The following is a 17,932-nucleotide window of genomic DNA, read 5'->3' as shown; positions in this document are numbered from 1 at the left end:
ACAACAGAACGTATTTTAGTAAGGGGAAGGAGATGAGGATGTGGTGCGCATATGCAGGGGAAGGAGGAGGCAAAAAAGGGGGGGGGAGGGGAGGGGGGGGGGGGCAAGGCCATAAAAAGAATAGATATAATCTATTTGTAGATGTGGCGTGTGTGTGTGTGTGCGTGTGTGCTTTGTTTTCGCCTACCCTCTTTTTTTAATTCCCGTTACTCTTCTCAGAGTGCACAGATAAGGGCATACCGTTGAAGCCGAAAAGGGAGGACTGCTAATGGCCTCATACATGGATGAACGAACAATGAAGCACACACACACACACATGCACACACACGCTTACAATAAACCAGCTAATTGCAGATTTATTGACGTTTGCCCACAATAGTAAGCACTGGTGGGGCGGGGCGGGGCAGTGACATATAAAATAGTAACCGTCGCGTGAGTCGACCCATGCGCCATTCGAGTACACAGCCTCGCTGTGGCAGTTTCTCGAATGCTGCACGTGCCTCACCTGGGCTTTACATACGAAACATTCGCTACTCTTTTCACAATTTCATCCTTCCTTTTTTTTTTTGGGAGGGGGGGGGAGCGGGGCGATTCGTTGGCCTCAGGATTTCGAGGACGGAGGGCGTGATGCCAAGGTCGAAGCGAGCCTTGTCATACCCTGGTTGTAGGATAATCGCCGCCGTTGCATTTGACGGCGTCGTCGTCGTCGTCACTGGAGTGCGACAATGACACCGAGCTGCCACCGTCGTCATCACTACTCTTCATACCACAAACGCTGCTGCTGCTGCTGCTGGCACCGATGTTCACGCTTTCTTCCGTGTCAATGGTGCAACAAGCGCCGCGCCCTAATCGATTTGCATAGCGTGATTCTCGGGAGGTGTTGCGACAACCGCGGTGTGCTGCGTTTTGCAAGCGAGTGCTGCGCGACGCCTTCCTTCCAAGTCCAGTAGCCGTCACTTCTGCAGCATTCTGCTCGGCTAACATCGCATGCAGGACGCGGCAGAGCTCAGCCGAGGAGATTCGTGAATTTTGTTGGGGCGCCATGGTACGTCGCAGCACGGTGCGCCACTGCTCGGGTAGCGCAGTTGGTATGTCAACCCCCTGTCGCATTGTTTGCCGGATTTCGCGCATGGTGGTGAAGGGCACGTGTCCAATAAGCAGTGTGTAGAGTGTGACCCCTAGCGCCCAGACATCGAGGGCGAACGGGTCAATCCCACGCGAGCCGCGTGGTTCCTGGCGCGAACGGCTGTCCGTTGTGCGGCTGTTCTGACCCGCATTACTAGTGCTCCTCCGCCGTGTGCGCTCACCTGGGGTTTGAGGTGCGTCCCCGATTTCGCATTCGTCGTCGTCGTCGTCGTCACCCGAGTAGATTTCAGGGGCCATGAACAGCGGTGTGCCCTGGTAGGTCAGCGTGAGGCTGGTGGGCTGGCCTGCACCCACGTTCATCAGCTCAGCCACACCAAAGTCAGCGAGGAAAGCGCGTCCATCGCGGTTTACAAGGATGTTCTCCGGTTTTATGTCACGGTGTACGATGCGTTGCTCATGCAAGTAGGCGAGGCCATCACAAATTTGTGTGGCGATTGGCAGCAAAGTCCGCGTTTGCAGCGGGGCTCGAATATGCCCGGTCGAGTCGAGCTGCGCGATCGCGCCGCTATCGACATACTGCAGAATCAGGAAGAGTGAGTTTGCCTTGGGGTCGCTGATGACCTCATACAGACGGACAATGTTGGGATGGTTGAGGTCTTTCATGACATCGAACTCGCGGTGCAGGTTACGCACTTTGCGGCGCTGGCCCTGCCGTCCACTCGGGGAGTTCGGGGATCTGGAGACCTGCACAGCTTCAGAGGCCTTCGTCGCCAGCGTGCCCACGGCTCTCCCCGTACCAGCACCTGTCTCTTCGTTAGGTTGTCTTGATATGGACTCGGGCACTGGCGCAGACGGTGATGGAGACCGGGGCGTGCGGCGCTCCAATGCGTGAGATTCTTTGGGTTTCGGAATGATCTTGATGGCCACACTCTTGCTCATGCTCGTGCTGAATGCGAGAACGACACGCCCTGTGGCACCACTGCCGATCTCATTGAGCAGAATGTAGTCGTTGAGGTACTCGGCACCGTCAAACGTCTTCGCCAGTGAAGCAGTCGAGTAAAACTGCGCGGTTGCCGTCGTCTTGGGACTTTTCCTCAGAGACACCGACACGAGCGATGAAGTGCCTGCACCATTCAACTTGATATTGGAAGCAGACACCGTCGCTCTGGCAAGCGCATCGGACTTCTTCGCCTGCGCATCACCTTGAACTTTGCTCGTGTCGCGTCTGTCCTCTTTTGGGCGCGCGTCCGCTGCGGGGTGGGGGGCACATCGATCCTCATTTGCCCGTGATGGTTTCGGTGATTCTGGTGTTGGTGTTGGTGTTGCTGCTGCTGCAGCCGCTGCCGATAATGCCGTCGGGCCGGTAGGCATTCGCCTTGTGAGTCCAACGCCGTGGTTTGGGATGGAGGGCTTTGGTCTGAGCAAAGGTGCGAGCTGCAGCCTTGTCAGCGCTGATGGCGACGACGCCGGCCCTGAGTGTGCTGCAAGGTCCACCTTCTTCAGGTGCTGCCGTGTTAGCGCCGAGGTTAGTACCGATGCATGCACGGAATGTGATCTGCGGCCCTGCTGATCGAGACCGTCGCTGGTGCTGCTAAGGATTGCGTCGAGTGTTGGCACGTCGTAGGAGCCCGTCAACATATAGTGGAAGGACAGCGTCGGCGACTGCAATCGCGATTCACTTGTCGATGTCGAGAGTTGACAAGTGTAGTCGTGGACGCCACTGTCTAAGCTCCCGCTCTTGTGCAACGACACAGTACGCTCGCGTCCGGAGACGATGTCTGTAGGGTATAGACCGAACCCCCACCAAGATGTGGAGGAGGTGGGAGATGGGGCGGTCAAGTAGACGCTCTTGGCTCGGTTGGCGTCCTGCGCCACGGCGCTACTTTGGTCGCCACTGAACCCGCTTCTGTCGTCGCGGCTGCGATTTTCACTAATCATACGACCTTCCGCTGGGGCGGCTGCAGGTCGAGCCGTGAAGTGGAGGGCGGAGTCGAGCACAGGCAGCAGCTGTTCAGGCGCGCGACACGACATCGATGCCGTCGATGACGAGCGAGTCGCGTAACGCGGCCCGGCGCTAGGTGTGGTGGATGGCAGCGGCACCACGCCTGAGATTCGCGTCACTGAGCGGAGCTGCGGTCCGCGCAGTGAGTTGGACATAGTCTGCACGACGGGGTTTACTTCATGGAGTGCACCACTGCTGTCGTTGCCTTCATCAGCAGTGCTTCCCAGGTGCATGGTGTTGCTCGACATGCTCCTCCGGCGTCGCCTAGTGGCCATGGATTGTTGGTAGGTCTTCGTGACAATGTTGAACTCACCTGACTCACCACTCGCATGGTCGTGCTTTTTTTTTTTTCAGGGTACCGCTGCTGCAGTCGTTACTCCCGGTCTCGCCGCTGTCCATGCCGAGAATGCGAGGTGAAGACGTACACAAATATAGATGAGTGCCCTCTTCACCCCAGGGATGGGCAGGTGAGTGAGCGAGTTTCAAATGTTCTCGCGCCAGAAACTCTGCCGTGGTCGTCGTGATACCTTTCCTCGAGTAAGTCGCCTCCAACTTGGAGAGCGGGACCGGAAGCAGCGGATGCTCGTCGTGAATGGTGGCGGCGGTTGTGATTTCTCTCGCCCACCCCCGAGACGAGAACAGTTGCGGTTTACGCGTACAAGAAAAAATTTCCACCACACACCCACACCCACACAAAAAACACACAAAAAACAGGCGGGTAGGTTAGGGGGCTCGCCAGGTAGAGATCCTCACGCACGCACGGACGCGCGCCCTAGCGTGAGCAGACACACGTCAGACTTTTACAAGGCAAAAATGCACACAAGGAGGGATGAGGTACATCAGAGCACGACCACACAGGTAAGAAGGCGCGTAGCTGCGTTCATACGTGAATGAGAGGTGACGTTCGCGTTCCCATTTTTGTGTTCTTCAATACAAGCGGCAACGCCTCCGCATTTTTTTTGTTTTGAGTTATATACGGTGTACCTTCGATGACACAACGGGATCGGCTGACGATGGAGAGTGTTCCCTCAACGCGAGTGACTCCCCTCTCTCTCGCTTGCTCGCTCTCGGTTGGTATGACTGACGTGTTTGGTGTGTGTGTGTGTTATGGGTGGCATAAATGTGCGTGCATCCAGCCATCGCAGCGAGCAGTACGCGCAGGACGTCACCAAAGGCCTAACGGCGCTGACCGTTGCGTACGTACGCTTGCGAACATACACAAGAAAAGGGGAAGAGATGAGAGGAGACCATTGAAAAAAAAAAAGTGTTCCATGAAGACACTCAAACAAGGGGGAGGGCATGGATGCGACATGGGGGTGGAGAGTGGGGGTCACATAGACACAACGCAAGAGGTTTTTACGCGTGTGCCATGAACACTTTGAGTGTTCATGAAAGACAAGCCGGCCTTCACACATGCACCCAGGCGGCTATGACCACACACACACACACACACACACACACACTCCCTGGCGAGTAGAAGTGTGCAAGGTGCATTCATAATCGGGGCGGGGGGCGGGGGACACCGCTGCCACCACTTCAAAAGCTCATCTTGCTGCCCAAGTAATATTTGGTTCAGCCTGCTTTTTTTTTTTTTTGCTGACAGATGCACACCCACAAACAGCAACACCACACATACAGCCAACCATAAACATAGGGCTACTAATGAATGACATACGAAATCTCCAAGTGCACCGCTTGCCCCCCTTTTTTTTCCTTCTTCCGCGGTCTCTTCGTTTTTTTTTTCTCTATGCCCGACACCCTCGGAGGAATGGAGGAGGGGGGAGGAGGTGCACCTCTGACGCTGCTGCAAACGTTGTTTTATCCGCACACCGCGCAGAAAAATCGTGAGCACGCGTGCGACAGCGTGGCATGAGAAATGGGAAAAAAAGGGTTGGGACTGACGCGCAGAGAGAGGGCGCGGTGATATACTCGATTTGTGTGTCCACCCCGGGGATGGGGTGGTGTGGGTGGGTGGTGAACCTCAAGAAAAAAAACGTAAATAGTCAGCGTCACCTCTACTCCTGCTCGGCCTGGCGCTTCTTCTTTGCCGCCTCCTCCTCCCTCTCTTTTTCCACTTCCTCCACAAACCTCTGCAGCTCCTCCTCGGTCAGGTAGCGCTCTTCCTTGTACTGCAGCACAAGCAACTCAATGTTACGTGAGCCGCTCTCCACCACCTCCAGGAGTGACTTGATTGCAAAGTGTACACACTCATCGCGCAACATGCCGTCTTTATAGTTTTTCTCCATATACTCAATCACTGTTTGGTCATGGCGGCCGATGGCAACAGCGCGCCAGGCAGAACTCATGCCAGACGGGTCCGTCTTCCACAGGTGCGGCTTGCCGTCCTCATTAAACCCACCAATCACTGTGGCCACGCCAAACGGGCGGCTGCCACCGCTCTGCGTCGACTTCTGCTGCACTCCGGCCACGTAGCGCACGAGCATGTCCACGTCCATAGTGTCCTCGTAATTCAGCGAAAAGCGCTGGCATTCGAGCTGAGCCTTGTTAATGAGCACGCGCGCGTCAGCGGACAAGCCGGCAAAAGCCAGATAGATGTGGGCATCTACTTTGCATATCTTGCGAATGGTACGGCTCTCCTGCAGCTTGACAGCAGATTTCTTCTCCACCGCGATGACAACGCAGTCTTTACCGAGCACACCGACAGCCGCCAATCCTTTTTTTACGGCCTCCTGGGCGTACTCGACCTGGAAGAGGTGTCCGTCGGGGGAGAAGACAGTGATGGCGCGATCGTAGCTCATCTTGAGATATATATATATATATGTTTTTTTCGTTAGTTGCAGGAGAGATGACGGCTGACGCACACAAATGTGTACGGGCACAGACGCGCTGCTTGGTGTGCAGTGTGAGTGTGTGGAGGGGGAGAGAAACACGTTGGAGGGAACGGAGAGTCCGATGATCTGTGTAGGCACCGTCGGGCTATGTCACTGGAGTGAATTGGAGAGGAGAGGACAGGGGGGGGGGAGGGAGAGAGACGGATAGAGGAGTATGCGCTACGGGGGTCGTGCAGAGGTTTCTCTGTGGCCGTGGGTGGAGGTGAGGTGAAAGAGGCGTAGAGAATGATCGTCTCTTGACTGTCCTTTCGATATACAGACAATACTGCAGAGATTTTGTGCGGACACACACACACACACACACACACACACACACCAATCCTGTCTCTCACCACGTAGGCTCTATTTTTCTTTCTTCTTCTTCAGGGGACAACAAGGGGGCTGGGGAGGGGGAGGTGGCCTAGCACACTAAGTCATTGGCACACACGCACTACCCGTATGCGTAAAGCCATGGCAGTCACTGGCGGGTTGCCAGAGGGTGTCAGGGGGACCGCCCACTCGTTGCCACAAATCAGAAAGGGGCTAGTGGTGTATATAAAAAAAAAGCAGCGGAGACTGAGCATGTACGATCAGCGAACGAGTGCTGTGCATACACGGAGTACGTGTATGTGCATATATATATATATATACCTGTGTGTGTCTCTCTCTCTCTCTCGCTCCCTCTCTGTGTGTAATGACCTCCCCAAAGCACCCGGGGTGCTGAATCATTGAGGCCTTCCCCCCCCCTCTCTCTCTACCCCACAAAAGAAAGAGCACGAGCGTTCACAGAAATGTGTTCGACAACGCCACGAGTGGGAGGGGATAGGGTGGGAGGGGGAGGGGGGGGGGAAGGTCCAGCATTGCGCACAGAAAGTGGTTGCGGGGGGGGGGGCGGGGGCGATGGGGAGATCGATAAATTTCTCTTAATGGGCAAGGGTGCCCGGAGCCTCGGCATCTCTACAGGTGTGTCCCGTGCACTCTCCCCCTCCTTCTGGTCCTCACAGGTACACAAAGGATGGCACATCCGTGTAGTCCCACGGGTCCAGGGACAACAAGGGCAGACCCTCCTCATATTGCGTCTTCTGTGCTAATGGGAGCACCACTTCACCATTACTGTCGTCGTCAATCTCCTCTACCCAGAGGGGAGGCCCTGGAGAACAGGGTAGGTCAGATGCACTTGTCGAGCAGGGCGGAGCTCGCAGCCGAAGGGCTACGGCAAACGGCGCAGATAGCGGAGACTTCAGTACCTCAAGTTGCCATCTGAGCCGAATCGCTGCCTCGTTGGCTTCGGGATTGCTCGCGTCAGAAGACCGGCGTGACGAGGGTTGTCGGATCACAGACGGCACGCAAGTTCGAAGCTCTAGCCGAACATTCACATTGTGGTAGAATAGTCTGCCAAGCTGGCCCACATCCTCAGCTCTGACATTGCTTTGGGAAGCGGGAGGGCCGACAAAGCCTGCGACTCCACTTGCACATGTGCCATATCCGCTGACCCGCGCCTCGCCATGGCCCTCGAGGTGGTTACTGCCTTCCTCGTGCGTAGCGCGGCTCGTGTACGAAGTGCAAGATGGTCCACTTTCGGGCATTGGATAAGGTTTCTGTTGCGTGATGATGAGAACTGCCGCGTGCTGTTCTTCTGCCAGTTGCTTCAGCGACTGGAGTACGGTTGCCATCGCGTCGTGCCGCTGCAGTGTGTCGTCGTTTCGGTAGTTGAAGCTGCGCCGCACGAGGTCGGTGATGCTGTCCAGTACAATCAGCCCAACGCTGGAGAGCGGAGACGCAGAGGTGTCCGTGGCTCGCCAGCTGTCCAGTAACCGTTGCAGGTCCGGAAGGCTTGACAGACACGCGGTGTGCACGGCATTGGACAAGGGTGGCAACTCCGTGGCGTTTTCCTCCTCATGAACCATGCTCAGCACAGCCGAGTCAAGAGCGCTGCCGGACTGCAGCCATACACAGTGGCACGCCGCTCCAGACGATCTCGCGAGAGAAAGATGGTTTCGGCACCACGCAGCCGCGAGCATCGTTTTCCCCGTGTTCGGGAGTCCCGTCAGTTCAATGACCCACCCGCGGCGAAGTCCACCCATCAATGAGGCGTCCAGCGAGCGAAGACCGGTGGGGAGAAAAGGGAGCGTGGGTGAGGCACTCAGCACCTTCGAAGAGGCACTTGGCGTCGCCGACACATGGCCACGCGGGTCTCCGCCATTGCCTGCCAGAGGGAGAGGTGGGGTGGGACCGCGGCCGCTGCGAAGAAGATCAGCAGCTGTGCAAGGTCGGTGCAGGGAGCAGCGTGCGTTTCCTTCTAACGGTGTCTTCATCTCCCTCTCGAGTTCTGGGCGACCGCGCAATGAAAGCGCATCCCTTCCGGAGGCGTTGACAAACAAAAGACTTTGCTGTTGGCTGAGTCGCGTTCGCCAAGCCCACACGTGTGCCAGCGAGGTGCGGTGCCGCGCACACAACTCTGCGTCTGGCGTCACTAGGAAAGCGCTGTCGTCCTGTATACGGCAGCGTAATGCATGTGCCTTACTGTTGGTCCACAATGTCTCTGCGCTGCCCGTCGGCATCGACACTGTTGGGTCTGTGACGCAGACGGTGTCCACGGCGTCACAAGCGGCAGTCAAGGAGGGTGGGTGCACTGTGGCCCTCTTCGCGGTTCCGTGTCGACAGGTGAGGTTGTGCTCGATTTTAGTATCGAGTAGCGTCGCCTCACGCAGGCCGCCGTACACGCCGTGTAGGGAGTAGAGCTGTGACGTGTCCATGGGAGCGTCAGCTAGCGGAGCGCCACGTCATTTGCTTTGACGCGTGCATGTGTGTACGTATGCACCATACAGAGTCAGCGCAGATGGACGGAGATAAATCGAGGAGGAGGAGGTGAGAATGCATGGAGAGGCAACAAGGAGTAAGCCAAAGAAACACAGCGAGTATCCTGTGCGTGTGTGTGTGTGTGTCTGTCAGAAGCAGGTTTTCAAGCGGTTGAACCACTGCTGCATGTTACAGCTGCTTATTGAGCGTCCCTCACTTCTATTTCACTGAGAGCACTCGAGGGGGGGGGGGGGGGAGGGAGCGGCGCGGAGTGCCGCTGGACAGTGACGTCCATTGGACTAAGTTTTTAGGAAGGATGCGAAAAGAGAAAGAGAGAGCGAGCGAATGAATGAGCCCGCGTATTGCATAGATTCACGAACGGTGATACGATATTCTTCTTCTGGCGCCGCCGCCCCAGATGATACTTCCATTCTTCACCTCTTGCGCATGGCATCGTAGACCTCACACATCACCTTTGCCAGATCCACATCCTTCTGTGTCAGCCTGTTACCGGCGTCGTGCGTCGTCAGCTCCACGCGCAGACGGTTGTACACGTTTGACCAGGACGGATGGTGTTGCATCTGTTCACAAAACGGCACTATCGCGTTCATGTAGCGAATCGCCTCCATAAAATCCTCAAATACATAATTGCACTCCATGACATTCTGGCTGTTGCCACTCAGCTTCCAGCCTGGCAAAGACTGAAGCGCTTGTGTTACCGCCGGTGCCGACAGGGCCTTGGGTGCACACACAACAGCGCACCGATGCATTGCTCTGTTGTGGTTGTGTGTGTGTGTGTGTGTGGAAGGGGTTAGCAACGTTGCGTGGCTGCAGGGTGAAGGGCAAAAGAGATCATGCGGCAGCGGTGGTGGTGGTGGTGGTGGTGGTGGGCGGGGCTGGCCAATATAAGAAGAGAGATGGGGAAAGGAGGGCGAAGGAAAGACTACATACACACAGGGTCTTCTCTGGCGTGCAACCGTGTACACAGCTAAGAAAATACCACCTACTACTGCGCAAGCAAATGCAGTGTGTGTGCGTGTGTGTGTGTGTGCTTGTGTGCGTGGAGAGGGGGGGGGGAGGGAGGAGGGGGGGGCTGAGCCGTCGCTAGAAAGACACCAGAGATGTCCGGCCACGACGTAGCGCAATCGTCGTGTGACCCCCTCTCGTTCATACATGTGCGTTCCTCCGTGCATTGATGCCCACATGAAGACGACGTGATAGAAAAATGGGGGAGGAGCAGGAGAGGCCTCTCAGCAGATGGGCTAGTAGCGGTACCGAGCATCGCACGCTCTTATCACGAGGCGTGGCCCACTTTTTCAAACTCATCAGTACACAGATAGTAACAAACACAAACACACACACACACACACAGACACGAGCGCCTTGTCACCGACACGAAGAGATGCTGACCTGTCTCCAATAAGCGCGCGGTGCACACGCAACTGGGACACCATAGCACGATCGCCGTCTCTAAAAAAGAAGTGCACCGATGCAATAGGAGGACCCGCCATTCCAATTATGCGCTCATCTCGTTGCGGTGGCGTCCACCGGCAATTCAAGCCTCGCTCATCTTGGCCTCGATAATGCTTCGTTCCGCCTGGAGGTCGCTCAGCTGTTGACGAAGCTCGAGCCACTCCTCCTCAAGTTCTTGCACGCGTTGATCAATGTATTGCAGGAGGCTCTGGCGCTGCGCATCGTCGGTCAGTTGACCAATTGTTTGCAGACACTGCGATTGGGACGAGTTCGACGACGAGCGTGACATGGCAGCAGATGAGTTGCGCGGCTCTATTGCCTCTATGGTGCACTCCTTTTTTTTGTCTCTCTTCTCCTCCTCCTTTCTGATTAGTGTGTGTGTGTGTGTGTGCGCCGACTTATAAGAGTGTCCGTTCAAGAAGGAGGAGGAGGAGGAGGAGGAGGTGGTGGTGGTGGAAAGAGAGAGAGAAACCACCGAGGGTTGTCTCCATAGAAAACAGTATCAAGCGCGACAGAAGACTCAACAGAGAGCCTTGGGCGATATCAGGAGGAGGAGGAGGGAGAAGAGAGAGAGAGAGATTGAATAGTTGACAATATCACGCGATGGTAGTGTGAGTAGTTAGCGAGGTAGTGGGTGTGGCGTGTTAGTCCGTGGGGTAGTGAGGCGCTGAACACAAACATACACACACACCGATCCCCCCCTTTTCGAGGCTCATTCGCACTCGCCACATTATTCTGCGCTGGACGTGTGTGTGTGTGTGTGTGTTGGGTTGGGCCTTAGTTACTTACGTAGGACGAGCCATGTCAACTCTATCTCGCGGAAGGGGGGTGGGGAGTGGGGGGCAATAGAGGAGAGGGACCACAGTGGCGCGTCAAAGGTGAGGCGATACCACAAACATACACACACACACACACGCATACACACAGTAGGCGCACAGAATTCGGAAAGAGTGGAGTGCATTGTCAATGCGATCCCGCATTTGCATCGTCTCGTGATGCATCCCCCCCACCCCCAAGATAGATAGCGTGGCAGGATCATCAGGAGAGTGAAGAAACTAAAGATACACCCAACGAAACATGCCAACGGTTACTTGGCATTAAACAAGGGGGGACTGCCTATTTCCATTTCACGTAAACACCGATGATCCCCCCCCCCCACCTAAGAGTACAGCAATGAGAACCCACACATGCGAGCAGAGAGCAAGTGTGTGTGTGTGTGTGGATTCAACCACTTTACTCATCCTCTTTCTATTCCAAACGCGCACAGAGACTCCACACACCACACTGCGAGTGAAAAAAAAATGTTGAGGAGAGAACGCAACCTTGAAAAAGATGCGCTCTTATTATTATTATATATATTTTCGAGGGTGGGGAGAGGCCCGGCGCTGCGTTCGCGTTGATACAAAAGCCAGGATTCTCCCGAGACAGAAAAGCACACATGTGTGTACACACACACACACACACACACGCCTCCCTCCCCCCCCATTTGGGGGCGTAACAGGGGGGAGGTGGGGAGGGGGGACGGGGATTTGTTTTAGACCTTCTCCTTTTTCTTGATCTTGCGCAGGTTTTCCCACATGTAGTGCGACTCATCCACAACCTTCATGGCGTACGTCTTGTCCTTGTACTCACCATTAAAGGCGAACTTGTTTTCGACTCCGCCTTGACAGATTTTATACACTCGGAACCACTCGCGCAATGCGTCGAGGCAGCCAGGCAAAAACTTAGGGACATCCTCGATATCCTTGATGAAGCGTGCCACGGGGTCATTGACAGAAATGCAGATGACTTTCCAGTCCATCTGCCCGTCGTCGATCATGCCCAAGACACCCAGGATGCGGACAGGATGTATTTCCCCCACGCGCAGCTGGCGCATGCCAATCTCAACACCGTCTATTGGGTCATTATCACCACTGACACCATCCTCAAAAATTACCTCTGTGCTTTCCCACGTCTGGGGGAAGGCACCGTAGTTCCACATCATGTCTCCGTGCTTGTAGAATCTCGGCACACCATTTTTGATGTCCTGCTTGATGGGGTTGAACGGCTCTCCGGTGGCGATCTCAAACTTGGCGCGTGTCCACTTTGGAATTTCGCATATAAAGTTAAAGCGGTTCGCCCGGATGTACTCGGGCTTTGTTCGCACTGGATCGCGCACGTAGAGCGGAACGTCATGCCACGGACTGACGCGGCGGCGTATGCCTGTCTCCATATCTTTAAAGTAATACTTGACGCGGTAGCTCGGGGTGAAGATCTCGCCCTCTTCCTTAATTTTGAGCTGCTGCTGGTGATACGGAACAGAGAAGTCAGCGGAGACGAGCGAGAAGGTGTCCTTGGTCATCTTCGTGTCGGGGTACGTTGTCCACCAATTCCAAAAAACATCGAACGTGATGCGCCCATCGATGCTTTTGAGCTCGTCAAACATTTTTGTGGTCGCCTCTTGCGACATGCTGCCGCCCACATACACGCAGAACTCCTTAATTTTGTCGATGTCAAGGTGTCCCACTTGCGTGACGTCGAAGGCGGAGAACATGCGCCTCATGATACGTTTGTGCAGCGTCTGCGTGAGATCATCCTTCGAGTAGGCGGCCAGGTCAAACTCATTGACACCCTCCGTCTTTTCGCCGTCGCTGTCGGTTTCTTGCGCGGTGGTGTCGTCGAGGGGGCCCTGAGTGCCCAGCCCAGTACCAAAATGTGTCACGGGTGAGACATTGTTTTTAATCTCCGTAACGGTGGTCAGCATTGCATCCGGGACAGAGGCGACGCTCTCAGACGTGTATTTCTGAAGATCCCCTTCGGTGTTGAGGGACGAGGCGAGGTCCATTGCATGAGCCTTACGCGCCGGATACAAGTTGCGGGCTTCATCGGCCATCTTGAGAGTTCCCCTCTCCCCCTTTCACACACACACACACACACACCAAAAAAAAAGAAAGAGTTAACAAATTGCAACAAGAAAAGGAGAAGAGGGTGAGGGATACCTGTGGGTGTGGGCGCGTGTGTGTGAGTGTGTGGTGAAGAGTGAATTGTGTAGATCACAAGAGACTCTGAGCGAGTTTCAGAATTTCCCTCGAGAAAAAAAAAGAGAGATGAGAAGAATGAGGAGGTGTCGAGGGTGAGGGGTGACGTTGGGCGATGGCGCCCTGACGCATCTGTGCCCAACGACACAGATGCCTATACCCCTGAATATATATATATATATATATGGTGCATGTCATTGTAGGTTCGCTTTTCTGCGTTGGCAAGGCAGCGCTGCTGCCAGGACTTGCGTTACTCATTTCCATATATGTTTCTTCACACAAAGGGGGTTGATCAACGCGAAGTGTGGCTGCGGTTGAGGGGGACAGGGGGGCGGGGGAGGGAGCTGCAGGAGAGCCGCAAAGACCTACATCAGCAGAGGCAAAGAGCAACTGTTAAGGCGATGAGGTGCAAGCGGCGACTGAAGAGTTCAAGGGGCCAGCGACGGTGACGGACGTGTACCGGCGAAGTACCACGCTTCTTACCAGCAGAGTGCCTCCAGAGGAAGATGCGGACAGACAAGGAGGTCGAGACAGCGCCTACGATCAGTCGCTTGTGAGCCCAAGTTACAGGCGACGTCCATCTGCTTTTCTTCTCTTTCGATGGTGGAAGCCACATCGACATTCCCACGATGGCGCCATTCTGTCTTGAACGATTGGGGTGTGCGCTTACCACACCACACCAACGCGAGGGGGATCGGGGCGCAAGAAGAGAAACACCGCACACAAGGCGGAGGGGTAAAAAAAAAATGAGGCGGGGTAGAGGTGGAGGCCCTGTGTCACTGTGTGTTTCTTCTGCTGCCCCCCTCCTTCCCATGCACACACACACACACACACACACCTCGTCAAGGATAAGCCAGGGGTTGTGAACCACGTCACATACGCACATGCTGGTGGGAGACGCTCAGTACACCTTCCATTTTTTCTACGCACTGTCGACGCTCAGCCACTTCGCCCCGAAGCGAGTTGAGCAGCACGAGACGGATGGCCTGCGCCTGTTTCGAGCGGATACCTCGCTGCAGTAGCCCGACAGTGACCTCAAGCTGTGTCATGAGGTTCCCTGCCTGGGCCTCGATCCCGCCACCACCGCCGCTCGAGGATGATTCAGCGGGGGTTGCATTTTGTGTACTATAGGGGTGCTGTGCCAGCTCCAAGAGGCCCCTGTACTGATCTAGCAGCGCGTCGACGTGACGCAGCAGCTCTGTTGTGGGCACGACAGTGCCGTCTGCCGTATGTGTTGAAGTGGACTGCTCTTGTTGTTCCGTTGCCGACTGCCCGAGCGTTAAAGCAGTACTGGCATCCGAAGGCGACGGGGAGAGAGCGCTCAGCCGCTCCACTTCAATGGTGAGCTCGCGCAGTACAGGTGGCATAGCCGGCACGGGTAAGGGTGCGGAGCTACCTTTTACAGATGTCATTGTCTCTTCTCACCCTCAAGTGCTGATGCATCGTAGTGGTTCTACTGCTGTTGTGGGCACAGAGGGAGAGGGGTGATAAAGGAATTGTTGACAAGGGGAGTTGGAGTTTGTGAGGGCATCATTCAGAGAACGAGAGGGGGAGTAGCAGCCGGCCATGGATAGCGGCGTCCGTGATAACTACGGGGAGGCGTATGCCAGAGTCAGCAAGCACACGCGTGTGCTTGCTTGCACGCATGCGCTTTTTATGTATTGATGCCGCACGGGACTTTGACTCTCACTGGCGTGCGTCTCAGACTTACACGTGTGTTAGGGCCATGCCAGTGCTGATTTTCTGCGTGTGTGGTGGGGGAGGGGGGGGGTGGTGGGTGCGCGCAGAGAGGAGTCAGCAGTCATGTAGGCCCCCCATTCGCAAATGAACTTTTTTTTTCCAAGTGCGTGCACGGCTCTTCTCCATTTCCATTTTTGCGGAGAGTGCCTGAGGTCCAATCCACATGGGTGATTCGTCCCACTTTTCTTTTGTAGTACCGCTTCGAGCGCTGCTCGACACCATTCATGATCCCTTGTTTGCTGCACAAGATAGCGAGCTGGCAAGTCTGATGATGTGTATTTTGCGTGTTGTGCTTCATGGCGCGCTTTAGCTCCATCATTTTTGGCGTAGGCGAGGGCATTTGCGTGAAGTAGTCGAGCATCTCCGACAACAACGTAAGTGGGCTGTCGATCCACTTCGTCCCGTTTCCAAAGACACGTTGCTTGACAGCGGTGGGCGTGCGGTTTAGATGACAGGTGCACACACACACACACACCTTCATGAAGCAGCGCGGTTCATTAGCACATCCTTGTGTTGACGTTTAGATGTGCATTGATGTCCGTGTCTCCAACCTGGCGAGCGACCGGGGCCCCAGACCCCCAGGCGTCGACGACCGCCGCGCGGCTGGCAGCTCCATTCATGTCGGCAGTAGAGGATTCGGTGGTGCGTGCCTCGTCAGAGCGGAGGAGGTCCTCCACTGCACTCATGCGACTTGGGTGGAATGGAATCTCCACGGCGTTGCAGACTTGCTGCACCTGGCGACCAGAGGATGGAGGGTAGATCACTACAACATCGCCCTCAGCTCCCATGCGTCCTGTACGCCCTGCGCAGTGGACAAAACACGCAGTGGATGGACAGGCGCCGTAGAGGATGACGTGGGTGATACCGTTGACGTGTAGTCCACGGCTGCTATTCAGACTACCCACGCCGACCACTAGTTTGCCCTCGTTCAGCTTAGATAGGGAGCTGTTGTTCTTCACGTAGACATCACCGTGCTGGCGGACCACCTGGTGAGCACGCACATCCTCGTAGACCTTATAGCTCCGACGTACCGTCTCGCCAGGGGCTGCTTGCTGCGACGCGGTCCACTCACCGCCGCGACGGTGCGAGACTAGGCTGTTCAAATCGCCAGAGTCCCTAGCGTTTGTCGAAGAAACATGTTGGGGCAACGCGTGCAGGGCTCCGGCAAACACCTTCGAGGGCGAGAGCGCATCTGGGGCGACGCGGCGCACATCTCTTTCCACTTCCGCCGACGTGAGCAGCGTGCACACCTCGGTGATACGTTCGTCTTCGGTGAACAGCAAGACACGCGCATCCGACCGCTGTTTGCAGATCAGTTGAAGGGTCAGCAGGAGACACCTCTCCAGGGGATACATGCTTGATGCGCCGAAGAAATAAAACTGGATCGTCGGCGGAACCGTGTGCTCCACAAAACTGGTTGTCAGCCGCACCGTGCGGTCGTTGCGTGTCCACGTGTTCAGTGTCTGTGCCGTGACGCCATCGACCGTCGCGCTGGCTGCCACGAGCTGTGCTGGGACCTCCTCCCGCCTGTTGCGGAAAATTCGATCGACAAGGTTGGCGCCGCTTATGCGCTGTCGGCCATACATGACGTCGCAGTGAATGATCATGTCGGCTTCATCCAGGATGACGCAGTCCACCCTGCGCCGCAGCTTTTCACCCAGGATGGAGGGGCTTAGACGCAAAATGTCTGCCACGCGCTGTGGCGTCCCGACCAGCACATGAGGTTGGATGTTGTGCAGTTTGGCGAGTTGCCCCTCGAGAGGAATGCTGTCGATAGCGGCCTGCACTACCTGTGATGTGCATCCACCAAAGTGTCGCAACCACTTGTCGTATTGGAGAGCCAAATCCTCAGTTGGCACCAACACGACAGTGTGGAGGCGGTAGTTGAGCTGATCACGGATGATGCGATTGGCGATGGCGAGTGCAATACCAAAACTCTTGCCTGTCCCGGTCTCCGAATGCGCAATGACGTGCTTCCCTTTTAGCAGCAGCGGCACCAACGCGCCTTGCAGCTCCGTCAGGCGATGGATGCGCAGCCGCCTGAGGGCCAAAACCAGCGGTGCCGTCAGCCCAGCCGCGCGCGGGGATGTTTGCGCGTAGAAGAGCGGGTGTGCTTCGTTGAGATTGCCGATGCCGGTGTGCTGTGAAGAGCTCAGCATCTGAGCTTCACCGAGGCGCAGCTTTATCATTTGATGTTGCTTGGAAACACCGGCGACCCCGGGCACTGCGGCGGCGTCGTTCATATTTTTCATGTAGAAGTACCGCTGCGAGACAGGAAGATTCGCGGCGTGCTTCGCACCTGCATCCTGGTGAAGGTAAGAGTTCAGTAGCGTGGCAGCCGACCCGCCGTACTCGACACGAACGCCAGGGAGGTACTTGAGCAACCTCCTCCTCGAGTGGCGTTGCATTGTAGAGACAAGTTTGTTCTGCCTTTGGGAGAGGAGGGGGAGGGAGAGAAGGGACGGACTTGTGTACGGCAACAACGATGGTGACGCACGCGTGTGCGTCTGTTGGCGAGGGGAGAGGGAGGGGGGGGGAGAGAAAGAAATTTAGCGAGGAAATCACAGAATAGATTCGTAGAGTTGGTGTGTGTGAGTGTGTGTGTGTGTTGGGGGGTGGTGGTGGTGGTGGTGATTGTGGCTTGCCTTTCAGCTGTGCGAGTATCATTCCAGTCTGGGCCTCGGTGGATGCCGCGGCGCCTCCCGCCTCCTGCAGGTATACACCACACGTATGGGGTGGGGTGGGGTGGGGGGGGGCCTACAATGTCCTCCGTATCCCCCCAGAGTGCCTTTGATGGGCTTCCAGTTTGAGCTCAATATTTAGCTTCCTTCACAGGGATAGTCGAGAGAGAGAAGTTAGTGCCGCCGTGCTTAGAGTGTCATACCAAAAAGAATAGGCTTGAGAGTCCACAACGTGTGTTACTCTCGGCGACGGCGAAAGCGCTATGCCAATCACAGGGCGTCGCTGAGACACACACATACACA

General features: G+C 55.8%; 8 protein-coding genes across 8 annotated transcripts; all 8 read right to left on the bottom strand.

The window, feature by feature from the left end:
• Positions 1–651: 651 nt before the first annotated feature.
• JKF63_06979 (uncharacterized protein) lies at positions 652–3,363 on the bottom strand (the record flags this gene model as incomplete). The annotated part of the gene is made up of 1 exon (XM_067902925.1): positions 652–3,363. One exon carries the CDS (start codon positions 3,361–3,363, stop codon positions 652–654), a length of 2,712 nt encoding a protein of 903 aa, XP_067758934.1.
• A 1,740-nt stretch (positions 3,364–5,103) lies between these two features.
• On the bottom strand, positions 5,104–5,847 carry JKF63_06977 (uncharacterized protein; the record flags this gene model as incomplete). The annotated part of the gene is made up of 1 exon (XM_067902924.1): positions 5,104–5,847. One exon carries the CDS (start codon positions 5,845–5,847, stop codon positions 5,104–5,106), a length of 744 nt encoding a protein of 247 aa, XP_067758933.1.
• Positions 5,848–6,917: 1,070 nt separating this feature from the next.
• Positions 6,918–8,675, bottom strand: JKF63_06976 (uncharacterized protein; the record flags this gene model as incomplete). Its single annotated transcript, XM_067902923.1, has 1 exon — positions 6,918–8,675. The coding sequence occupies one exon, from the start codon at positions 8,673–8,675 to the stop codon at positions 6,918–6,920; it is 1,758 nt and encodes a 585-aa protein (XP_067758932.1).
• A 477-nt stretch (positions 8,676–9,152) lies between these two features.
• On the bottom strand, positions 9,153–9,488 carry JKF63_06975 (uncharacterized protein; the record flags this gene model as incomplete). Its single annotated transcript, XM_067902922.1, has 1 exon — positions 9,153–9,488. One exon carries the CDS (start codon positions 9,486–9,488, stop codon positions 9,153–9,155), a length of 336 nt encoding a protein of 111 aa, XP_067758931.1.
• Positions 9,489–10,273: 785 nt separating this feature from the next.
• JKF63_06974 (uncharacterized protein) lies at positions 10,274–10,480 on the bottom strand (the record flags this gene model as incomplete). The annotated part of the gene is made up of 1 exon (XM_067902921.1): positions 10,274–10,480. The coding sequence occupies one exon, from the start codon at positions 10,478–10,480 to the stop codon at positions 10,274–10,276; it is 207 nt and encodes a 68-aa protein (XP_067758930.1).
• A 1,245-nt stretch (positions 10,481–11,725) lies between these two features.
• JKF63_06973 (uncharacterized protein) lies at positions 11,726–13,063 on the bottom strand (the record flags this gene model as incomplete). The annotated part of the gene is made up of 1 exon (XM_067902920.1): positions 11,726–13,063. One exon carries the CDS (start codon positions 13,061–13,063, stop codon positions 11,726–11,728), a length of 1,338 nt encoding a protein of 445 aa, XP_067758929.1.
• Positions 13,064–14,080: 1,017 nt separating this feature from the next.
• On the bottom strand, positions 14,081–14,620 carry JKF63_06972 (uncharacterized protein; the record flags this gene model as incomplete). Its single annotated transcript, XM_067902919.1, has 1 exon — positions 14,081–14,620. The coding sequence occupies one exon, from the start codon at positions 14,618–14,620 to the stop codon at positions 14,081–14,083; it is 540 nt and encodes a 179-aa protein (XP_067758928.1).
• Positions 14,621–15,445: 825 nt separating this feature from the next.
• JKF63_06971 (uncharacterized protein) lies at positions 15,446–17,356 on the bottom strand (the record flags this gene model as incomplete). Its single annotated transcript, XM_067902918.1, has 1 exon — positions 15,446–17,356. The coding sequence occupies one exon, from the start codon at positions 17,354–17,356 to the stop codon at positions 15,446–15,448; it is 1,911 nt and encodes a 636-aa protein (XP_067758927.1).
• Positions 17,357–17,932: the final 576 nt, after the last annotated feature.

Source organism: Porcisia hertigi, chromosome 11 (genome assembly GCF_017918235.1).
Source record: "Porcisia hertigi strain C119 chromosome 11, whole genome shotgun sequence".
In the NCBI taxonomy this organism is placed as follows: Eukaryota; Euglenozoa; class Kinetoplastea; order Trypanosomatida; family Trypanosomatidae; genus Porcisia; species Porcisia hertigi.
This window is presented reverse-complemented; position numbering and strand designations above follow the sequence as displayed.